This window comes from Nesoenas mayeri (assembly GCF_963082525.1).
Source record: "Nesoenas mayeri genome assembly, chromosome: 4".
NCBI lineage: Eukaryota > Metazoa > Chordata > Aves > Columbiformes > Columbidae > Nesoenas > Nesoenas mayeri.
In genome coordinates, this window is record NC_137540.1 from 4,848,020 (window position 1) to 4,869,699 (window position 21,680).

The 21,680-nt window shown below is 44.0% G+C and overlaps 1 protein-coding gene across 4 annotated transcripts in view; it reads right to left on the bottom strand.

Moving 5' to 3' along the window:
* Nucleotides 1-17,374, bottom strand: part of PPP3CA (protein phosphatase 3 catalytic subunit alpha) — a gene marked incomplete at both ends in the record, with an annotated part of 163,035 nt that extends 145,661 nt beyond the window's left edge. For all 4 annotated transcript variants that reach the window (XM_080343097.1, XM_080343096.1, XM_080343095.1 and 1 more), the window contains one exon: nucleotides 17,317-17,374. In XM_080343097.1, coding sequence (XP_080199223.1) covers nucleotides 17,317-17,374 — 58 coding nt within the window. The remainder of the gene's footprint in view (nucleotides 1-17,316) is intronic.
* Between the last annotated feature and the right edge of the window lie 4,306 nt (nucleotides 17,375-21,680).

Genomic DNA, 21,680 nt, shown 5'->3' on the forward strand with positions numbered 1-21,680 from the left:
CTTTTTTAATCTGTATACAAATGTCCCCAGAAGGACAATACTCCGACAGCCCACCTGAGCTACAACACTTCTATAAGAATATCATTTGCTCCCATTTTGTAATGACCAAAATGAAGGCAGTCAGTCTCCCATATACTATTTGATCTGACTTTCCATACGTGCTAGAACTGGGTGTTTTTCCACAAGTCGTCTGGCAGCAGATCTCAAAGAACACCAACCTGTCAACACACTTTGTTCCCATCGTCCTTCAGATCAGGTCACAAAGCGACACAGTTCAGTTGAAAAAGTAAATAAGAGGGGGAAACAGGATGAATCTTCATGGTCCTTTTCATTGAATGCGCAAGTAATGAGCCATTGTGAATAGCAATGACAATTTGTGCTTGAATTATAAAAATTGGTTTTAAGTGTTGCTACCCGCTCAAGATAAAAACATCTCAATCATTTCTTAGTTGCTCTCCTTAGTGCTGTAAATTTATTAATGCTTTCAATTTGTAACAAGAATTCTGCCCTCTGAGAAGCTGAGAACAATATATTCTCTATACACAGCTCTTCTGTGCATTTCACACAGATTTTCTTGGGGGAGAAAAATCACCACAGGACATTCAGATTTTATGGAATAATCACTTTGCCTTAGGAAAGCACGTATTGGAGAAAATGAGACCTTTTATTCCTAAGATTTTAAGAGGCTTTTCAGAGACTATTTGTCTTAATTAGTCATTGCTATATAACAAACTACTGCGAACATATATGCCGGGATCACTTTTCACAGGTCATGATAATCTGTAGCTGGCTCAGTGCCCAAGAACCTCCTCAAGGAAAGTTAAACGACTGCACACCCCTCTCATTGTTCAAATGAGACATAGTGCCCTTTCACATTTACTTCCCAGTGCCAGAGAGACTCGATTTTGATGAAGTTAAATCAGACAATCAAAAATGGAGTGTGCTGTGAAACAAAAAGACCTTCAATATACGCTACAAACCTTTAAATATTGCGCTGTGAGCAGCTCGACTGCTTTCCACCCGTAACAATTCCAGCAAATTTATTAAACGGTAGCAAATATTCCAGTTAAAAAATGAGAGGGAAAGAAGAAGCTGTGACCTCTCTGGAGAAGATAAAGAGATTTACTACTGAAAACACAAGGCCAACTGACTGTATTTGAAGTCCAGGCTGCACAGTAATGATTCATATTCCCATATAAAGATTAACCCTTGCCAGGTGGCACTATCTTGAGAGCAAGAGCAACAAAGCAAAACCAAAAAAACCCACAACATTCCCCTTTCTTGGCCTGGGCTCAAGTGAAAAATCATTAGGAGAAAAAATAAGTCGGTAGAGAACAAAATATTGTATTGCCCCTGCTTTCCACACTTGCCCCTTTCTGCAGATTGTCCCTCCTCTCCCAATAAAATCCTCCAGCACCTGAAAACCTGAATAGTAGTCCACAGAGCAATATGAAGATGTTTATAACAGTCAAATTAAATTTATAACACGGGGTTTTGGTTTCTTAAACACAAGTCACAATAACCAAAGGCTGTCCAGGCAAGGTGAACCTTAGTTACGTAGTCCATTCCCTTCCATTAACCACACAGGGATCAAACAAATGAGAAAAATAAAAGTCCATATTGGATTATATTTTGCACAAGAGGAAATTAAAAGTGATTCCTGACAAATCTTCCTGGCTGTTTGACAAGGAACGGGAGTGAACAAAACCAAAAGGGAAGCAAGAGGAATACGAGTGACCTCAGTGCACTTTCCTCCTGGGAGAACTAATGGGCTTGCTTCCACTATTCTTTAAGAAAGCCTTGAGGTGGTTTATGTACATCAATAGACAAGAAACAACCTTTGGGGGAAGGGATTGAACTCCTAAAAAATAATAAGCCTGCAAAATGAAAAATTATCAGACAGAGGTGAATAAAAAGCTATTAAAGCTTGTTAGGAGACGGAGCGCGGGGCCTGGCAGTGTAGGCCGCGCGAGCCAGGCAGACGTGACCAGAGGAGCCCTCAGCTCTGAGGGAAGACAAAAGCTACACAGTCACGTACACAAGCATGATTTCTTTACACCAATATTTGTTTTCTCTTCATTTCTTTATCCTGCAGCTTCCACAATTTCTGCCCAGCAATAATGCGAAATCCTTATGTTCTTGCTGTGGGTATTTCGCTTGTGCCAGAGGAGCAAAACTGCTCACAAAAGCCTCATTTTGGAGCTCTAGGCTCCAGCATAAAAGATTCTACGAGATCCCCAGCAAGAAGCATCCAAGAGGGAAGGTTTTTTGCCTGTCACGGGGTGGGCACATCCTTTCAATCCAGTTACAGGACAGCATTGTCAACTGGTGCCACCAAACCCTCCCCAGTGCCATGTCCTGGACTCAACCCAAGATATGCCCAGTTTAAAATATGAGATTCAATTAAACAAGCCTGTAGTCAGGGTTTAGAAGGTTTTTCTGTGAACGCTGCCTGCGAGGCAGGAAGTATTACGGCTGTAATAGTTTTGGGCTACCTTGTTATTTCCCATTAGACTGAGCACCAGGGTCTGAAACAAGAAGCTGCTTCTACAAAGCAGTGGCTTTTTCAACCAAGGATGGCACCAGCTGTTCACAGCCCTTCAACAAAATAAAGAGACATATCAGACTGTCAAGTCTTGCACCAAAACTCCTCTGTGTCTTGTACCTACTGAAAGTAACAGGGGTGGGCAGTTATTCATAGATTGGTCCTGGCCATCTGAGGTGGTCTTCCAAACACAAGAGGCTTTTGCAGCAAATCCTTTCCAGGATTTACCCCTCTGCTTGCTCAGTTCCAGTCATTGGATCCATGAAAATGTTTGAGTCTCTAGACAGACAATCCCCTGAAAGAGAATTTGGGAGCTTCAATAGATGCTTGAGGGCTCATTGTGGCCTTTGAAAAGCTTCAAGTTTTGCATAAGTGCTCCTTCCTCCTGCTTATTTCACTGAGATCTAAGTGTCTACATGGCAAACCTCAGACACGAGATACAGAAGCTTATATCTTATTCATTTTTGCCAAACACCTTAGGTTAAAAACCAAAAACAAACAGGAGACAAACCAGGACTTAAAGTTGAAATGCACAAACATACAAGGCAGTTCCACTGTGTGTGTGTATAAGAAGTTTGACAGTAATCACAGTATTGTAAATATTTCAAGTACCCTGATTACAGAAGCTGACAACATGCATTCCAGTCATCACTGTCTCCGTGGTATAGAGGAAGGGTATGACATTGGACAGGCCACATTGACACAGGTTTTGTAGTAGCTATGTCACCAAGGCAAGAAAACATCCTGTTTTACATGAAGGGCCCAAGATTGCATATAAAGACTTAAAAAAGAGGTCATGTACGGATGCATACATTTTACTAAGGTTTTGGGTTTGGGGTTTTGTTTGTTTGGGTTTTTTTGGGTTTGTTGTCTTGTTTTTTAAAGAATCAAAAGACACTCCTTTGAGTTAACTCAGAAACACATTATTTTCAGTAAGATTTAGCAACCTGGAACTTAAGACTTCTCTGAGGTGTAAAAAGGCACAAAGCTTTCTAAACCATCAAAATCCAGCCAGGACATAGCACAAAACATTAACACTATTGCCTACCTGCCACACAACCACCCACGGTTATTTCCCCATTTAAACGGGAAGTTACAGGCTCAAAATGGGATTGGTGTGGTTTAAAGCAGAAAGCCTTTTAACACTTACCTCTCCCTTATACACTGGTTCTGGTTCAAATACCACCCCTTCTGCAGAAACAAACTTGTAGCACACCCAGTATTTACCATTCGATAGCAAACATCCAAACTTTTTCTACTTCCAGTTCTGGAGTAAAGGTTGGAAGCACCTGCTGATATCAGTGAGAGGCTTGTAGGATATTATAGTCCTGCCCATGTACCAACACATCACCTGTGTGGATCTCTCAGAGACTTCTACAGTGCAGCACATACAAACATAGAAATAAATAACATTTATAACAACATCTGTGGTCCATTTATCATACTCTGCACTCCTTGCTAGTGAAGGTTAACACTGAATGAAGTTTACTTAACTGTGAAGTTTACACTAAATAGCACAATTCCCAAGTAGATTGTTGAGGGTGAGCACATACAAAAGTCACTTTTTTTACTGCAAAATGCAAAAGTGTGGCCTTTGTAGAAAATATTTACATTGTTATCAGTATGGCAGCAAAGCAGACAGAAGGCATATGGATAATCTGCATACAGATGCTGATGAAGAATGAGAACTCCAGCAAGGAGATGGTTGCCATGTATCATTCCTATGTGTATAGACTGATGATCATAAATGCACCATTGTGCTTTTTTTAAAAAAAAGTTAGCTTTTCTAAAAGACAAAAGGGAAGAACAAAGCCTTGAAAGGAATGGTTTTGACCAAAATAATCCGTGGTACTTGATTAACAAACTCAGGCAAAGGTAATTCACTCTGTAGCTAAAATACAGTTGTGAAACAATTTTGTAGCACTGTCTGGCTAGAGAGCCCATCTGGTCCCACCAACTCCTCAAGTTCACTTGGCTGCCCTGCACATTAGAAGAAGTATTATTACTGTCACCAGTTATCTTTGAACAAAGAGAAAAACTGCATTTTTGAAGCCAAAAAATGTTTTTGCTAAACCTTGAGGGAGGCAGTTAAAATGCTGGCCCTGCATCAAGGCACAGGCAGAACCCACTGCCCTTGCACAGCCCTTTATTTTCTGGAAATCCTGATAGAAACACAGTTTAATTTGGCCAGTCTTAAGTCTTCAGGCAAAAATTTTACAAGCCGTACAAAACCTTGGTAATTTGTTAATATTTGCAGATATAATTATTTATTAGAAATAGCTTGCATCATAGGTTCAGATAAAACATAGTACAAACTGAAGCCAGCTCTTCATCTTGCCCAATGTTTCAGAGCATCAGGACACAGTAGTTTCTCAACAACAAATCATAGCATCATATATCATCCTTCATAAAGACATATATCATCAGCTACATGAAAACTTTGCCTCCATAGTCACTCTCAGTAAGTTTTTCATTAATATAATACACTGAAACACTTTTCTCTGGTGGGTTATTATTTGTGACTATGCCAGGTGTCCACTCTTCGCATGGCCTGTACCTGAACAGCAGACAACGGTGTAGCCCATTTTTATTTGTAATTATCTTTAAAGCAACTCTCCAACACCTCACTTGCCTTTTTGCAGCCAGAATTTCTCCACAACAAGGGATCTTTCAACACACACTTTTCTAATTGCAAATTATTAGGCCAAAGATGGATTAGCTGCACTAGCAAGGCCTTTTCCCAGTTGTCATTCAGTGTGTTGCAAAGACCATAAATGCCTTTAAACTCCGTTCACAGGGATGTGTTTCACCCTGGGATTTTACTATACAGTATAATCTACTTGAGCACAGAGACAATTCACATTTTAATGCAGTACCACTGTTACTCACATCAAGAGATCCCCTTATCATAGGTTTTCTTTTACTTTTATATATGCAATATTCGGGTGTTTTCCTACACAGCTTTACAGGGCAACGTGAAGGGAAACAAAAAGCATGAAAAAGCAGCAAACTATGCCAGAGAGTACTAGAGGTAAAAGACAAAGCCATTTATACAAGTTGCAAAGCTTTTGAACAGATTGCCATCGCCCTCAGTTTTAACTGTCATGTCACTGCAGAAAAGAAATCAGATGAACCAAGGACTAGTAAAAATATAACCACTTGCTTTCAGTAATCAGAAAATGGACCTTACTGATGGTCATGTCAGAAGTGTTGGTAATAACTATGAAAGATTCATATAATGCTTTTTTTTTTTCCATTTTCCTTACATTTGCCCAAAGCCAAGTACAGTGGGCATAATGCCTGACCCTGTTTTCCAGTTAAACCAAACTGGGGAGCTATACATGCTCAGGCGATTCTGAAAACTGTTGAGAGCGATACATACAAATGTTTTGTCAGCAACACCATCAGCTACATAAAAGTCAATTAAATCATCCCAATGCAACATATCTTGCTAATATTTCAAAATAAGTTGTTGTGTTTTGGTGGATCGTTATAACCACACAAAGTGTTCTTCCTGTAGAATACTTAATTAGTCGGCACAACTTTTCATTTTAAAGGTAGATTTCTATATTTCATGTTTGGTCAAAAGGCCTGTGAATTGATTAAGAATGTTTTAATTATCCATTTTTAAAAAAATGGATAAACCTTCTGGCAATACCTTAATGCAGCCCAGGAGGCTGTTTTCAAGTTCAAGATGGGCTACAAAAATCTGCCTCCTTCAACTCCCATAAATCCAGGTGGGAGAGTCTAACACATATTCAGAAGCCATAGCAACTGGATTGTAACCAAGATGACGTCTGCAGAGCAACTCTCCGACTGGTAGTACTCCTAAGATTAGCCTAGGTTATACAAACAATATCCTACAGTGAAGTATTGTCTGTGACGATAAGATACAAGATGTGAGGTTAAATCACGTGCATTCAAGACTTCTGTTAATGACAGCGATACCCTTCATCTTCTGAGACAGTATTCACACGTGAGGGAGGTGTCACCCAAAATTCAGGGCTCCAGGGAAGGAGCGGTACCTTGTTAAATATGGGTGTGCTACTCCCTAATGTGCAAGTTCTTCACGTGTATGAATTACCTTCTGTTTACATTTAGATTTCACACGGAAACGGTGAGATGTGGAGCAACTGCAGAGAGCGGCAAAGGGCCACTACGATGGTTGAAGAGACTGATGCACCTCTCCTATGAGGAAAGGTGGAGAGAGCTGGGGCTGGACCAGACGACCTCAGAGGTCCCTTCCAGCTACAACCATCCTTCTGTGAAGCTGTCAGAGCTCACGCTTTTTATTGCGATTGAGAAAGGACACGTCATTCATAAAACTTACAGATACACCATTTCTCCAGTGGAGCGGCAAGCGGAAGGTTAAATGGTAGAGAAAAAGCCTCATACCTGCCAAGGGAGTCAACAGCCCACAAGCTAAAATTAATCTCTCAACTGAAATGAATGCAGGTTCATCCCTTTTGTAGTACAAATATGGGGTTTTGAGTTCACCCTTCCTTTCCTCCCCCTACCAAAAGTAACCTTGACTCAGCGTGCTCAAAAAATAGCATCTTAAAAGTCATCTTCCCCTCCTTATTGTTGATAAAGGAAGGACAAACAGCTTAAAAGTTGCTAGAGTTAACAGAAACTATTGATGCTTTATCTCAGGAAACTTCTCTTAAAAGAAAAGACATAGAAAAACCACTCATCAATAATCTAAATCAAATTTAGGGTTAAACACGCAGAGCACATGAGTAACTAAAAATGTCACTAACTGCCTTTGCCAGTTCTCTGCTTGTCGAGGGTGAAAAACAACCATACGCATATACATAGGAAACATTTCAGACCACACTTCTGAAGACAAACCAACAGAACAGCAAATTACTTCTTAGGAAACCAGCCACCTACAAACAATCCCTTCTCACTCGCTAAACGAGAACATCGCAAACTAGAAGCGCACTTTGCACAGCGTTAAAATGAGAGATAACGCTGTCCTGCCCTAAGCTGCGTCAGATCAGATATCAAAAAGCAGTTTAAAGCGATGCGAAATCATGCACTGAAAAGGAAGGCCGAAATTATAAGCCCTATGATGACGACTTGATTCACAGTTTACTCAAGCTAATGAAAAGACTCCAACTCCCACAGATCTCAGCGGGTTATGAAACGGGTCCCGCAGAGGGAAACGGTCCAAGGCACAAACAGCAACGCCGTATTTTGATACCTAATTGCCACCACTGCCTGCGAAGAAATCCCTGGGGTCAAATAGGGAACGCATACAATAATCTCGCTTTCTCGTTTCAAAAATGGCATGAAAGGAACAATAAAAGAAAGTTACTGAAGAGAACTAGATTGTTCCCAGCTGTTAGCATAAAATACTACAGCTGTTCGTGTCATTGCAGCTAATGACCAGTTGCACTATTGCAAAGATTGTAACACAGTATGACCATTGTAATCTATATCAAACCGAAACTTGGCAAGCGCCATGGAAAAAAGACTAAAAAAATTATTGAAATTCTGATTTACTTCTTTTTTAATTTCTGTTCATGGGTTGTTTTTGTGTGTTTGAGGGAACAGTGAAGCATTTTGCATGAATGGTGCTGCATTCAAGCTGTCAATTATGTTAAACAGCTTAAAAACCTATGGTAAATAAGAGGTATTAAACCACTAGAATAGCCTATCCAGTAATAAAAGCAGAATTCAGCCAAGAAATCTCAACTTTTCTGTTGAAAAAGAGGAGTGCTGAGTAAAACTATCTCAAGTCCAAAGTGGATGATGAAACATCTTTTTGCTGGAGCTATCAACAGGATAGGCTTCCCCATCTAGAAGCTTTTAATTGATTCATTAACTGCATGGTATGTGATCCAAATAGGATTTTTCATAAGGATTCAAATACACAAATGCAAAGAAAAGGTTAAAGTAGAAAAAAAAGCCCATGTATATAGATACAGAAAGACTTTTTCAATATCACTCTATACTGCAGCGTTACTCCTTGACAGATGGAGGAAAAGCCAGCATGTATTCCCATGGAAAATCTCCACAGAACCTGGAATATACTATTTCAAATTTAATGTCATTTCTAGAGAAAACACAAGAGTATTTGTTCCTTTCTACACAAGTGCTTTCTCCTCCAAAATCACCCATACAGAACTAGACCATAAGGGAGTCACAAGTTCCTGCACCTTGGGTTGGGTTGGTTTTGGTTGGGGTTTTTTGGTTTGGTTTTTTGTTTTTCTCTTGGTTACCAAAGAAATCACTAATTGATTAAGGAAACTGTCGTTCCTTTTATCACCTCTATCTAAAGACACAAATAACTGTTAAGCACGTACTTCAAACCTTTCCAAATGATGGTCACTTCCAAACATGAACAACTTGGGATCTTTGCTTTATCCAGCCACACAATTACTGAGCTGTCGCTACCAGAAAAACACAAACAGTTGTACAACCCACCTTCAGAGACACTCACAAAAGCTTAAATTAATAATTCAAATCTAATCACATACTAAATTAGGCCAAAAACCTGTAGTTTGGATTTTATTAATTAAGTCTATTGAACAAGGGCCAGAGCGAGCGTTAAAGACTGTGTCTGCAGCACCACATCTGCATAACCCATTATTAACACATTATTTTCACCATTCCAATCGGGAGTTCAAAGTGCATTTCCTTTCTTGTGGCAACACTGTGTGGGCTTGATATTTTCGTATAATTAGCAACTATCAGAGCCAACATTACAGCAGAATCCGCTCCATAGCAAATTGGTTCTACTTTTGTGCTCCGCTACATCAGTTCTACATTGTGCAACATTCAGGACAACTCCAGGAGAGTATTTTGGCCACCATGGATCTGACACAATAAAATGCCTACACGGGATGGAGAAAGAGCCTGGTGTAGAATACCAGCATCGTTATATTGATACCCACCTCAGTCAGCGCACGTTTAATCCCATTACAACACTTTGCCATTTTGAAAGCCCTGCAATGCAACGGAATTCAATTATTTTATTAAGCCAGAAAGATGGGGAAATAGCTATTACTATTGCTAAGATTTAAAACAACCATGTTTTAGCATAGTTGTTCCTTTTTGCTTCACTGCAAAGATTCTGTATAATACTATGTTCTGCACCTTCTACGCTTAAGAATTTAAGGTGGGGGTTTAAGTTCACTCATCTATGGTGAACTCTGGGTCTTTTTTCAAGCAACCATTACCAGCGTCACCAAATCTTCCCTTCCATCAGCAATTAACTGGGTGCTATGGTTGCCCTCAGAGCTTTCTGCAAACTACGAGTTAAAACCAAGAGCCGTGCTGCGAGTTTCCAACGTTACTGCTAAGCAACCTGCCAGTAGCAGAGGCGCAAAATAGAGACATCCTTGTGCGACAAGCATGAGAGAGCTTGAGCTGTTTGCCGAAAAGAAAGCGGCAGAGTCAGCAGCTGGATGCAGAATTACGACAGAAGCCTGAGCAAAAAGCAGCATCTACTTCTCCTCTTCTTATGTGCATCCCCAGGCACTTAGAGGCGCCAAAGGAACGACACGCAATTCGGTGAAGCTCAGGTACACGCGCCCAAATCACAGTCAGCGAGCGGCAACTCAGGCTGCTCGACATGCTCTGCAATAAGTACGAGAGCAATGAGGAGAGAAACAGTTTGAAGAAACACAGGAAAGAAATAGACAGGAAAATAAAGGGCATATTGAAAACCAAAGGGAAGAAAGTGTTAAAAAGAACAACTTGCTGAAAACAAAAGGAAGCCGCAATAGAAGTTCGCTACAGCACAGATTTATTAAGTAGAAAGAGGTTCAAGTGGTAGATAATCCTCAAATTACGTTTTTTACTAAAACTTTGTGAAAGGAAAAACAGGCCATCAATGCCTTAAGCACACGCAAGCCCCAGGCAACGAGGAATTAACTCCTAACTAAAACCACTATTTCTGACCCCTGGTGCCTTTCCACTCTGCTCCTTCCCCTCTCCAGCTCTGAGCGTAAATCATATTAGCTGGAAATCAGTTGGAGATTGTGTTGGCATCATAATTCAACCTAAAATATGACAGTCATGTCCTCACCATACAGCCGTGTTACGATACCAACATTAATGTGCCCAACCGTGCTTATAAAAATAGATACCGTAGTCAGCTTAAAATGCACGTAAATGACTGTCAAGGAGTTACTACTCCGGAGAAGCTATTTCACCAGGAGCAGCTTTCTGATGGAGGAGTTGGTAGAGTAGGAATAAGTAGTTCAGATTTGTATCTTTAAAAGAAATATTTACCACCATAGCACTCCTGTGTCCCTGTTTCTCCACATATAACCCTCTCTGCCTTCCTCCAATTCAGTAATTAAAGGAAAACAAGAAGAATGTACAACCTGCAGCAATAATACATCTGAATCTACACCCCGAGTGGCAGATCACCGCATGACGTGTTATAATATTTTTCAGAACTGAGATGATACCCTCCACCATTATCGATTGAGTAGCCATAAAATGATCTTTCATGGGGGAAGTCACGGTAAATGACTGATTATCAGAACAGGAAATGATTTAAGTGTTCAACTGAAGAAACATTATGTGAACGTAACTTGAATTTGACTTGTGAAACCACATAGAGAGGAATATAAGGAGGCACCTTTGCATGAAGATGATTTGAAGTGGCTTTTACTTCAGAAACTTGTGGCTTCTTTTATGGCACGCTTGAGGAAAGTGTTAAGATAGATAGATCTTTGTATCCTAAAATACTCACAAGGAAGTACTTTCCTCCATATTCTTTGAAGCTATAGAGGGAACTATCCCCCACAATATGCTCCTTCAATATCACTGGGAAGCCTTGTATGAATTAATACTCATATTTAAAAGGAGTGCCAAATTTAAATTATAGTCCTGCTTTTGTACTTTAGGAGCCCCTCAGCAAAACAGAAGAAATAATAATAATAATAATTATTATTATTATTATTTATTGTTATTATTTTGGAATATCAAAGCTACAGGTACTTACTCATTGAGATAACCCAAAATTACTTCTGATAGAAAATCTCTTTAGAAATACCAGATAGGAAGGAATGCGAGAGTTCGCAAAGTCATGAAACTACCACCAAAAAATTAAAACATCAAGTTATATTATCAAAGGTAAATATATTTTGCTTTTGAGTTTCCCATCACGATCTCCACAAAAAGCAAGCACAACCATGACACATCGATCATCTCTAAGCGGGGTGCACGCAATGGAAGTAGACACTATTCAGTTTGGGAATGGATGGATAACAGGGAGGAAACGACTGTTCTCTACAACATCCCCCTATGGAAAATGACCTCAACCAGCTCATATTTTCCAACTGAGTTAAATACTGATAACACCCAAGGTGATGTCCTCTTTCGAGGTTCTCACCACCACCAGTGGTATCGAAAGCACCAGCTCTCATTAAGCTCGGCCCAGACAAGCAGGTAACAGCACGGGGGTTTAGCCAGTGTGGAATTTAGAAGCATATAGAAGTTTTTTAAACACACAAATAAGGCGATTTTGTCCCTCACCTTCTATCAGTGCTGAGACTCAGCATGCTCAGCAAGCCCCTCTCATAACAAAGAGCATGACAAAAGCTCCCACCTGTGCAGGGCAGCGATAACCGCACCACAGAGGCGCCCTCAGCATCACCCCAGTTGTTTCTCTATGCCTATACATCAAAAGGCTTGTTTTGCTAAAGGCCTTACTTAAAAAACGATCTTAATGACCACAAGGCTCAGCGAGCTCACAAAGCAAAATAAATCACCAGCTTTATTACATGAGCGTAACTGTCAAGCACTGTACTTTGATTTCGTTTCAGTTTCTCATTACTACATTCGCAATCCTTTACAAGCGTTACACACCCATCACAGATGGGTGCAGTGTAAAAGAGCAAAGAGTGCAGCACCTAAGGAGCACCCAGCTTACAGAACCTGGTCTTACAGTTATTATCTTAGTTTTAACCCCACGATAAGAAAAAAAATGGTTACACATAAGACAATAACAAGCCAACCTCATTTTCTTTACTAAGTAACCGTAAAGCCTATGCAAGCATATTCGGTTGTTTTCTGCTCTCAGCTGCATCTCGTAGGGATGAAGGTACCAGGGGATGTGTGATTACAGAGTCACCCATGGCTTCCAATGAAGGTGCAGGTGGATGGAGGAGAGCAGATAACCCCCAGCTGTACCTTCTGACACGGTTCCTAGTTAATAAAACTCCTTAAACCCAGATGCAGGCTCCCCCCAGAACAAGTGAGTACATTACTAAGTAAAGATCAATTAATTGAAAGAAAAACAGAGTCAGCTTTCCCATGCCAATAGGAACAGCTACAAAGCAACTCTTCCCTTCATGAGGATCAGGCAGATGCTGGATCTTCAGCACCCTCATCTTTAATCTACTGTCATTAGACAGCTACAACCACCCAAGCAACGCTGGTCATCGTCATACATTTCCTAACGCTCAAGATTACACCAAAATATATACCATGTTCACCAGCACTACTGACATTCAGGTCATCACACAATCGCTCAGAAACCACAGAAGGGCGGCCCAGCGCTTGCAGGACACATCTATGCCGGGAAAATTGCATTTGATTCACGGAGAGACAGACGCAGGCTTCTGCAATCTACCGCTGCTGGCTCCCAGCCTGGAGAACAAGCCTTTGGCAAGTACACACGAGTCTCCCTGGACTCATGGAAACCCCAAACTTCATTGCTAATTCCCATTATTGACAGCAATTTTACCTTTCGAGAATCTGAACTTAACACTGATGGCTAACCAATCAACCACGAGCTGGCATTCATATTACAAACAGCAGCCTGAACCTTAGAACACCATTAACAACGCCACGGTTTGAAAGTCAGAGACAGCGGAGACCAGTGTTGAGTTATTATGGGCGTTGGAAATTGCTGATATAACTGTGTGCACTTCCACATGCATCACACAAGAAAACTGCCAACACCAGGGTTCACAAGCCGTGGCAGCAGTCTGTCTAAACAGCTGAGATGAAAGGATTTCACCTAAAGTCCACTTTTGTTCAAAGGAGGAAAAAAGCTAAAGAAAAAAACCCCACAAACAAACCACTCAAAAGCACAGAACCATCTGACCTGCCCAGAAGAATCAAAACAATCACTGTACCTAACTAATGGCAAGGTTTCCAAGAAACACTGCCTTTACTTCTTTGTATGACCGCTCCAGTCCACTTTCGAAGGTTTTATTTAGGATTACTCCGCTTTAGAGCAGTATTTCTAGAAGGCAGTAATGCAACACTGAATATTTTGAGGAGGTCAAGTAACACGATACACAGCTCTTCCCTCCAGGTTGGTGGGGTTCAAATCTTGCTAATGTCAGTAGTGACCAAAAGCTGTTGACATCAGGCAGCTGTTATGTGACCCACGAGGAATGCGCTTGTATCCTCAGGGCAGCTTTTCCTGGACAGGTATTCCTACCTTCACAAAAACAACACGGTGGCTGGGCAGTCTCAGGAGATAAAGCAGCGTGGATAAGGAGAACAAGAACTATGCAGGTGAAGGCTGCACTGTACCTCTAACACAGAAAAAACAGCAAGGAATTTCAATCTGTTAAGTATCAGCGTGTTGTCCTGAGCCTTGATCCCAGGAACCTCTGAATGTACCTGAACGCACAGGTTATTTGCGGTCAACAGACCGTTTAAAGCGTTGCAACTCTACAGGATCGCAAAATCCAGAGAGTAAAGGTGAACTGTCCAATTTGCATAATAACACATATATACCATCTTAAGAAAGTACAAGAGTAAAACAAAAATGTACTTCTCAAACTAACTGCATCATCTGCATCCCCACAGCGGATCTTCTTCCCCTTTCATTCCACGGAGCACTATTTTGTCAACTTTACCACGAGCTAATTCGCATCTGAAAATTACACATAGACTTGAATTTCTTCTTTACGCTGATCATGGCACGACAGTGTCAGATCCAAAAACTTCACTCTGCCCAATGTAACTGCACAATAACAAGACTAAGGCCTTACAAGCACTTGGTGCCTCCAGAGCTTTTCCCCCCTCTTCCACAAGCATATTTTACTTTGTATAAAAATAAAGTTCAGACAATTCAATAAGCAAAGCAAAATGGAGTAGGAGATGAAGTCCTCACCTACAGAAACACCCCACTTCCCAGTATATTTTCATTGTTTTAAGCCTCAGACAAACAAGAGGCAGCTGTCAGCCACAAGAGATTTGCATGAAGCTGCTGGAGCCGTCACCTCCCCAAACCAAACCCACCCTTACGTAACAGCGCTGGGCCGGGATTTTCACCAGCCAGCCCAGAAATGTTGTTAGAAAGAGACATCTCCTGTCGGGCACCAGCAAATCAAAAGGCCCTAAAATAAAGGCCAACCAAACACAAGAAAAACTAGCAAAAAAAACCCCAAAACAACACAACAAACCCAGGAGTTTAATCTAGAGCCTACATCTGTAAGATAAAAACATTTCCTTGCCATGTAAGGTTTTGTATGATAAAGAAAAAAATGAGGTGGTTTGCACAGGTTATATCTCGCCAACATCAGAATATCTAAAATACCAACTACTTGCAGAGGTGCTTTCAAGGTGCCTTTTTTATTATTATTTCTTATTTATTTAACATTTCGAGCCTATTCCAGTTGCTCATATCCACAAGGTACAAATCACGTCCTATAGGAAAGAAACTAAGTAATCATTTCCTACCTCTATTACTATTATCACCACCAATTGTCTTCTTACTCTTATTTCCCTACAGTCTATATGAAGGCAAGGTGAAGTGTCTACAACTCAGCAAAGAAAACTCCTATTAAGAATTAGTTTACTGTGTACTACTCTGTTCAGATGCTATTTTAAGGCCTTTCAATATTTAATAAAGGACTGAACCAGTTAAATCCTCACATCTCCAGTGAAACACTGATGAGACAACAGTTACCAGGTGAGATGGACACCTGAGCAGAATGGATGTCTTCAATACTTCAACTCAGTTTAACAAAGTTGATTTCTGGTTTAGTTGCATCATAAAAATACATAACTATAGATCCTGCTAAGTTTTCGCAAACATCTGAAAGTACCATTCCTAAGACATTACAAAAATGCAAAGGGCAATTACTGACAAAACACATTAAGAAGCGCTGAAACCACTGAGGGGGTTTGTAAATACAGAGATAATCCTGCTCATGATGAACATCGACTTAAGATGAAGGAAGTTCTGCTACAGCAAAGATCAGGACATTTGGTCATGTGTTACGGCCAAAGCAGATTAAAAATAATAAATAACATTTTAAAAGTTAGACACAACATAATCACAAAAAAAACCCCTTCTCAATTCCTTCATTTGTTGTTTCTACAGAAGCATCAGTTAAACATAGCTGTTTCAGGCTTCCAAAGCCCACTCCTGGTGTGATATAACAGACTGACTACCTAAACAAGTGGTAAATATTGCAGATACTAGAAAATAAAGGTGAATTCGCAAGTCTTTTATTAGAAATTCTTATCGTGCTTGAAATTATGTTTCTTATGGTATCTGAAGATATAAAATTTAATTTGGAGGGAATAGCAAAATAAGTCAGAGGGGGAAAATGGATAAGAAGCATCAATATAAAAATATAAGTAATATGCCATTCTGAATATTTACACTGGGTGTTTAGTTTAGTGTACACTCGTGTAAATACAGAAGTGTATATATTCCAAGGCCATTTCCATTTCCAGCCTCCTGGGATCTGGAAGGATGCAGAATGCATCTAGGGTTTGTGCTTTCCATTGTTACCACTCTGCATTGGTATAGGGGTCACAACCTAACCGGATGAAATACACTATATCCAAGCGTATACGTGGCCAGTGTAGAAGAAAAAACATAAAATAAAAAAACCAAATACCCACGCACCGAGAAATGCACATGTGCAATTTAAATCAGGCACCACCTCGGTAAATAAGACCTTGGTCTGTACTGCAGGGCACAATGTGGTGTTAATTCCAACTCTAATTTGTTTATACGGCACACGCATACCTCCGAAACCGAGGAAAAAAAATCATGGAGCCGAGACGCGTTCGTGGCGAGCACCCCCCGCACATCTGCACGCACACGGCCGCGGTTCCCCGCTGGATAACTCCACATCCACGCAGGCTGGGCCGTCAGCAGGAGACGGCGATGGAGGACGAGGAGGAGGAGGAGGAAGCCGCCTCCCGCCGCCCCCATGCGCCCACGGCCACGTCCCTCCCCGCCCGCCCGGCATCCCCGCCGCGGGGGCGGCCCTGCGGGGACCGGGGTGCGGGGGGAGCCGGGCAGCGCAGCCCGGCTGGGGGGAGCGGGGAGGTTTCCAGGCATCCTGCTGCATGCGGGGAGCGAACGGCAGTGACAAGCGGCGCAGCCTGCGGGGGGGGGTCTGGGAGCGCAGTCCGGAGGAGGAGGAGGAAGGGGGGATGCCCGAAGGAGCAGGCGGGCTGGGGGAGGGGGCCGAGCCCTGCCTCCCTCTCCCCCGGGCACCGGGGCGGTGAGGAAGCTGGGGCTCCCCCTCTCTCTCACGCCAGCCCTGTGCAGCGCCTTCAAGGCGGAGAGGGGGAGGCGGCGGTGGAGGGGGAGGAAGGGGGGGAAATACTGCAATGTAGCGCCGGGCGGGCGGGCGAGGGAAGCCGCAAACCCTCCACCGGGGCCCGGCGCAAGCCCCCGGGCCGAGCCCACCGCCTCCAGCGGCCGCGCTGCCCGCAGCCCCGCGGTACCTGGTCGGGAAGCGGGGGGATGGACGCGACCACGGCCGGGGAACACGGCGAGACGACCCGGCCGAAAGGGCAGCGGGGGAGCGAGCACCCACCTTTCACCACCCTGTCCGTCGTCGATAACTTGGGATCGACGGCCTTATGCTCCGACATGTCCGGGGAGGCGGCGGGGCTCTCCCCCTCGGGCAGGGCAGGCGCGGGCTGAGGCGGCGGCCGCCGCTGCGGTCAGGGCTCCGGCTGCTCCGCTGCGGCCGAAGTTGCCGCGTCCCAGCGCCGCTCGCTGGCTCGGCTCAGCTGGGCTCTGCCGCGCGGTGCCTTCCTCCTTCGTCCTCCTCCTCCTCTTCCTCCTCCAGTTAATTATTGCTCGCCTTCAATCACGCCTCCGGGTTGTTTAGGACGGCTCACTCTTCACCCCTCCGCCAAAGCCCCCGGCGACAAGACCCGCGGCGGGCGGCTGTCAGGCAGCGCCGGCAGGAAAAGCCGCGAGTGGACGCGGGCAGCAGGAACAGCCAGGTTGCACACGCAGCGGCCAGCCCTGCGCTTCCTTCCTCCGCGGCGCGCCTCCAGCTGCCTCGGCTCCTCCCGCCGCCGGCCGCCGCTCTGGATGGCGATCGGGGTCCGGATCCGTGCCTTCCCCCCAGCAGGCTCCGTCCCCACGCTCGCACCCACACCGGCCGCGGCCCCGCGGCGCTGCACACGCTCCACGGCGCAGCCCCCGCCGCGCCGCCCGGCCCCGCCCTCCCGCTCCCCCGCGCCGCCATTGGCTGCGCCCGAGCTGCCAGTCGCTGTCAGGTAGCGCCGTCCCCCCCGCCCCGCTCCGCTCCGCGCCGCCCAGGTGCGCCGCCCGCGCCCACCCGCGCCGTGGGGACCGGCGGGGCCGCGGAGGTGCCGCGGGGGGCCCGTGGGCGGAGCGGGGGAGCCCGCGTGTGGCCGCGGGGGCGGCCGCCACTTGTCACTCAGGGCGGCTGCGGCGGCCGCACGCTGGGGAACCGCGCCCGGTGGCTGCGGCTGCGTGTGGGGCCGGGCCGGGCCGCGCTGGGGCAGCCGCCCAGCCCCGGGGCTCCAGCTGCAGGGCCGGCCTGCGCGGCGGGGAAGCTGCCTAATGACACCCCTTAGTCACAGGATCGCAGAATGTCAGGGGTTGGAAGGGACCTGGAAAGCTCATCCAGTGCAATCCCCCCATGGAGCAGGAACACCCAGATGAGGTTACACAGGAAGGTGTCCAGGCAGGTTGGAATGTCTGCAGAGAAGGAGACTCCACAACCCCCTGGGCAGCCTGTTCCAGGCTCTGTCACCCTCACCGAGAATAAGTTTCTTCTCATATTTAAGTGGAACCTCTTCTGTTTCAGTTTGCACCCATTACCCCTTGTCCTGTCACTGGTTGTCACTGAGAAGAGCCTGGCTCCATCCCCCTGACACTCACCCTTTACATATTTATAAACATTAATGAGGTCACCCCTCAGTCTCCTCCAAGCTCAAGAGCCCCAGCTCCCTCAGCCTTTCCTCATAAGGGAGATGTTCCACTCCATCATCTTTGTTGCTCTGCCTTGGGGTTGCTCATGCATCCCCCAGGGAGCAGACTCTCCATTAGGGGTAAAAGAAAAATTGCATCCATCTCCCCTAACCAGGTGACGTTGCCAGCGGGTTGGCACAGGCTGCAGCTCTCGGCCTTGCTGCTGGGGCCCATCCAGCCCCAGCATCTCCTCAGACTGCCCAGCAAGGCCAAACGCAATGGTCAGATGTGGGGTGTGAAGTGTTAGTTATCCCCCGTTGGAAGATGACAACTCTTATGTCATGTTTCTTTGAGGACTGGAAAGTAATTTACCTCTGTGACAGTGTCCACCATGGCTCCAGACAACATAAATATTGTTTAGGGCTTGTTTATACATGTCCTTGTTCAGGAGGAGCTATGCCTGACTAATGTCATGACTAATTTCCAGAGTAAGACTGAGCTGTTCCGGTTTAGTTTGACACCGTGAGTTTTAATTAAAGAGGAAAACAGGGCACACCTTTTCTGGGAGAGCGGTGTTTACAGAGTTGTTGTTGAATAACTTCTGTGTAGATGATCCAAGAATCAAGAGACACCTAACCCGGCTTCCCATTTCCCTCCAGGGTGATGTACAAGTAGCTTGCTTAGTAGATATTCTTGCTTTAGAAAGCCACAAAGAAAATAAGACGGCACTTATGACACATTCTCTGCTTTGATTTGCCTGACATTTTTAGGGGACATTTTGTTGGCTGTCCTTGCAGTGTTTTCACTGAACACGGGAAGACGTTGTATGCGACTGACATTCAGTACAACAGCATGAGTTCTCAGCTTGTTCCAACAACCCCGGGGAGCTCCGTGTGGTGCGACCAGCCTTTTGTCCCATGAGCACAAACTAGCTGGGTAACCGAGTTCCCATCTGAGATTGCTATAGCAATGGTGACACAAGAACACGAAACAGAGCTACTGCTTAAGCGAGGGTATTTTATATATGGCCCAAACAAATCCTGAAGCCGGCAAGTGTGCAGAAGGCTCCCCGTATGTTAGGCGTACTTCATGAAGCACCGGGTGCGCAGAAGAATCTGGACAGAGAAAACCCTCCATCTTCATCCCCGCTGCCGGGAAGCGCTGCTTAGCGGCACTTGGTGCTTGGACACGGAAGGAGAAGCAGCATGTCAGGAATGCAGCATGGCCAGTAAATGCAGGTATTGCCCACACCTTGTGGGCTACAACTTCATGAGACGCGGAGGACCAGTTTGGATCCGTTCTTGTGTGGCTGCAGGCTGTTTGCATGAGTCATCTGGATTCTTCTTGATAGGCTGCAGGAACAGAGCCTCTGGGTCTCCCCAGCTTACACTTGCTCCCCCTTGAGTCACAGGACAAGGCTTCAGCTCTGTTTTTTCAACAAGAAAGTATGATTTTTGTTGCTGATATACAGGGACATTCAGTGTCACAACTCCAGCAAGTTCGTATTCATTCTGAAAGCTATCTAGGACTTTTTTTTTTAAAACAGTTTTCTTTTGCTTCTAAGTTTTCAATTATAATATGCCACCCAGGCTAGGTAAAGTTCTTTCATTTGATCTCATGCAGGGTCTTGGTGATGCATCTGTTGAATGCATTTAGTCTTCCTTCCCAAAATAGAATTCCCATTTCAGTTAATTTCTTCTTTAGGAGTTTTCAGATAAGTTTTCGTAAGACAAAGACGAGTGCCACAGCCAAATACCATGTATCATGCCCCTTGTGCAAGGTATGACACGGCCAAGATTCAGATCACTGCTGTGAGACCTCATGACTACTCTGTCATGGTGTGGTGCAATCTTAACCCCATGACTTGTTTCAGAAGCATTTGCAAAATCCTAATCCTTGCTGTGAGGGAGGGAAAGGAAGAGAGAGAAACCACTGAACACCTTCTTTTTCTCTTGTAATGGTAAAAGACTGGAAAAAAACATGTATTTCAGACCTATGTTAGTAGTAAAGGTGTATAACTATTCCTTATTACTGAAATCAGTCCTTTCCCCCCATCTGTACAGGTGGTCCTTCAGCTTTTTCTCACAAAGACCTCTTTTATCACTGAGGGATTTCTTTTTTGTGGGATCCGAGTTCTATTAGATTCCTTTTTCTCATTTACCAGGAGGAGGAGAACATGAAGATCACATCTTCAAATGGAAAGAACACCGTCTGTGGATTCTGGGAAAATTCTAACACACTTGACCCCTTGCATCACCAGTCTCTAGTAGCATCATTAGTCATTTCATCCCCTAGTAGAACAGAAGCCCAGCATGATACATTGGAAGCTCTGGTCTTCTGAAGAGCAGTCACTTCTGATCACATACTTTGGAGACAAGGTCTGTAAGAGCTGGGAGAAAGAGGATTTTTCCAAGTCCAAAATAAGTCAGTCCCCACTTCTTCCCTGCAGATGAATGATTCTTTGCCATTTCAGTTGAGCCATGGCCATTCTTTTTAGCACCTAGCAGCTCCACAAAGCAGCAGCATCCGGCTGAAGTAGAAGGAGAAGTAAATGCCCATACAATGAGAAAGCAGTAATATTTAAGCCAGAGTTTCATAAAGATGTACAGACTAATGAATTCCAAACTTTTCCATAGGTACCATGAAAAATTAGCAATTGAGTTGCCTGGATTTTATTTCAGCAGCAAGATGAAGATTATCTTCTAGAAATGTAACCATATGTTTGCACACTGACTCAACCAATTAAGATAGTGTTTTACAGTATTGATTGTAAGAGATAGCATTTAAAATTTTAATCACTATTATTAGAGAAAAAGTGTTCTAACTACAGAGACTCTGTCCTTCACGCATAAGCTTTTAGCCCCTGGAAGTTCTGGCTTCATGTGTCATAAATGCAAGTTTGACAATGTCTTGGAAGCAAAGAAGAGTTAGAGCGTGCTCTTGAGTATTATGATGGCTGCATGGAAAATACGTGCAACGAGGTTTGTCTGGATGCTGGTGCTGCCT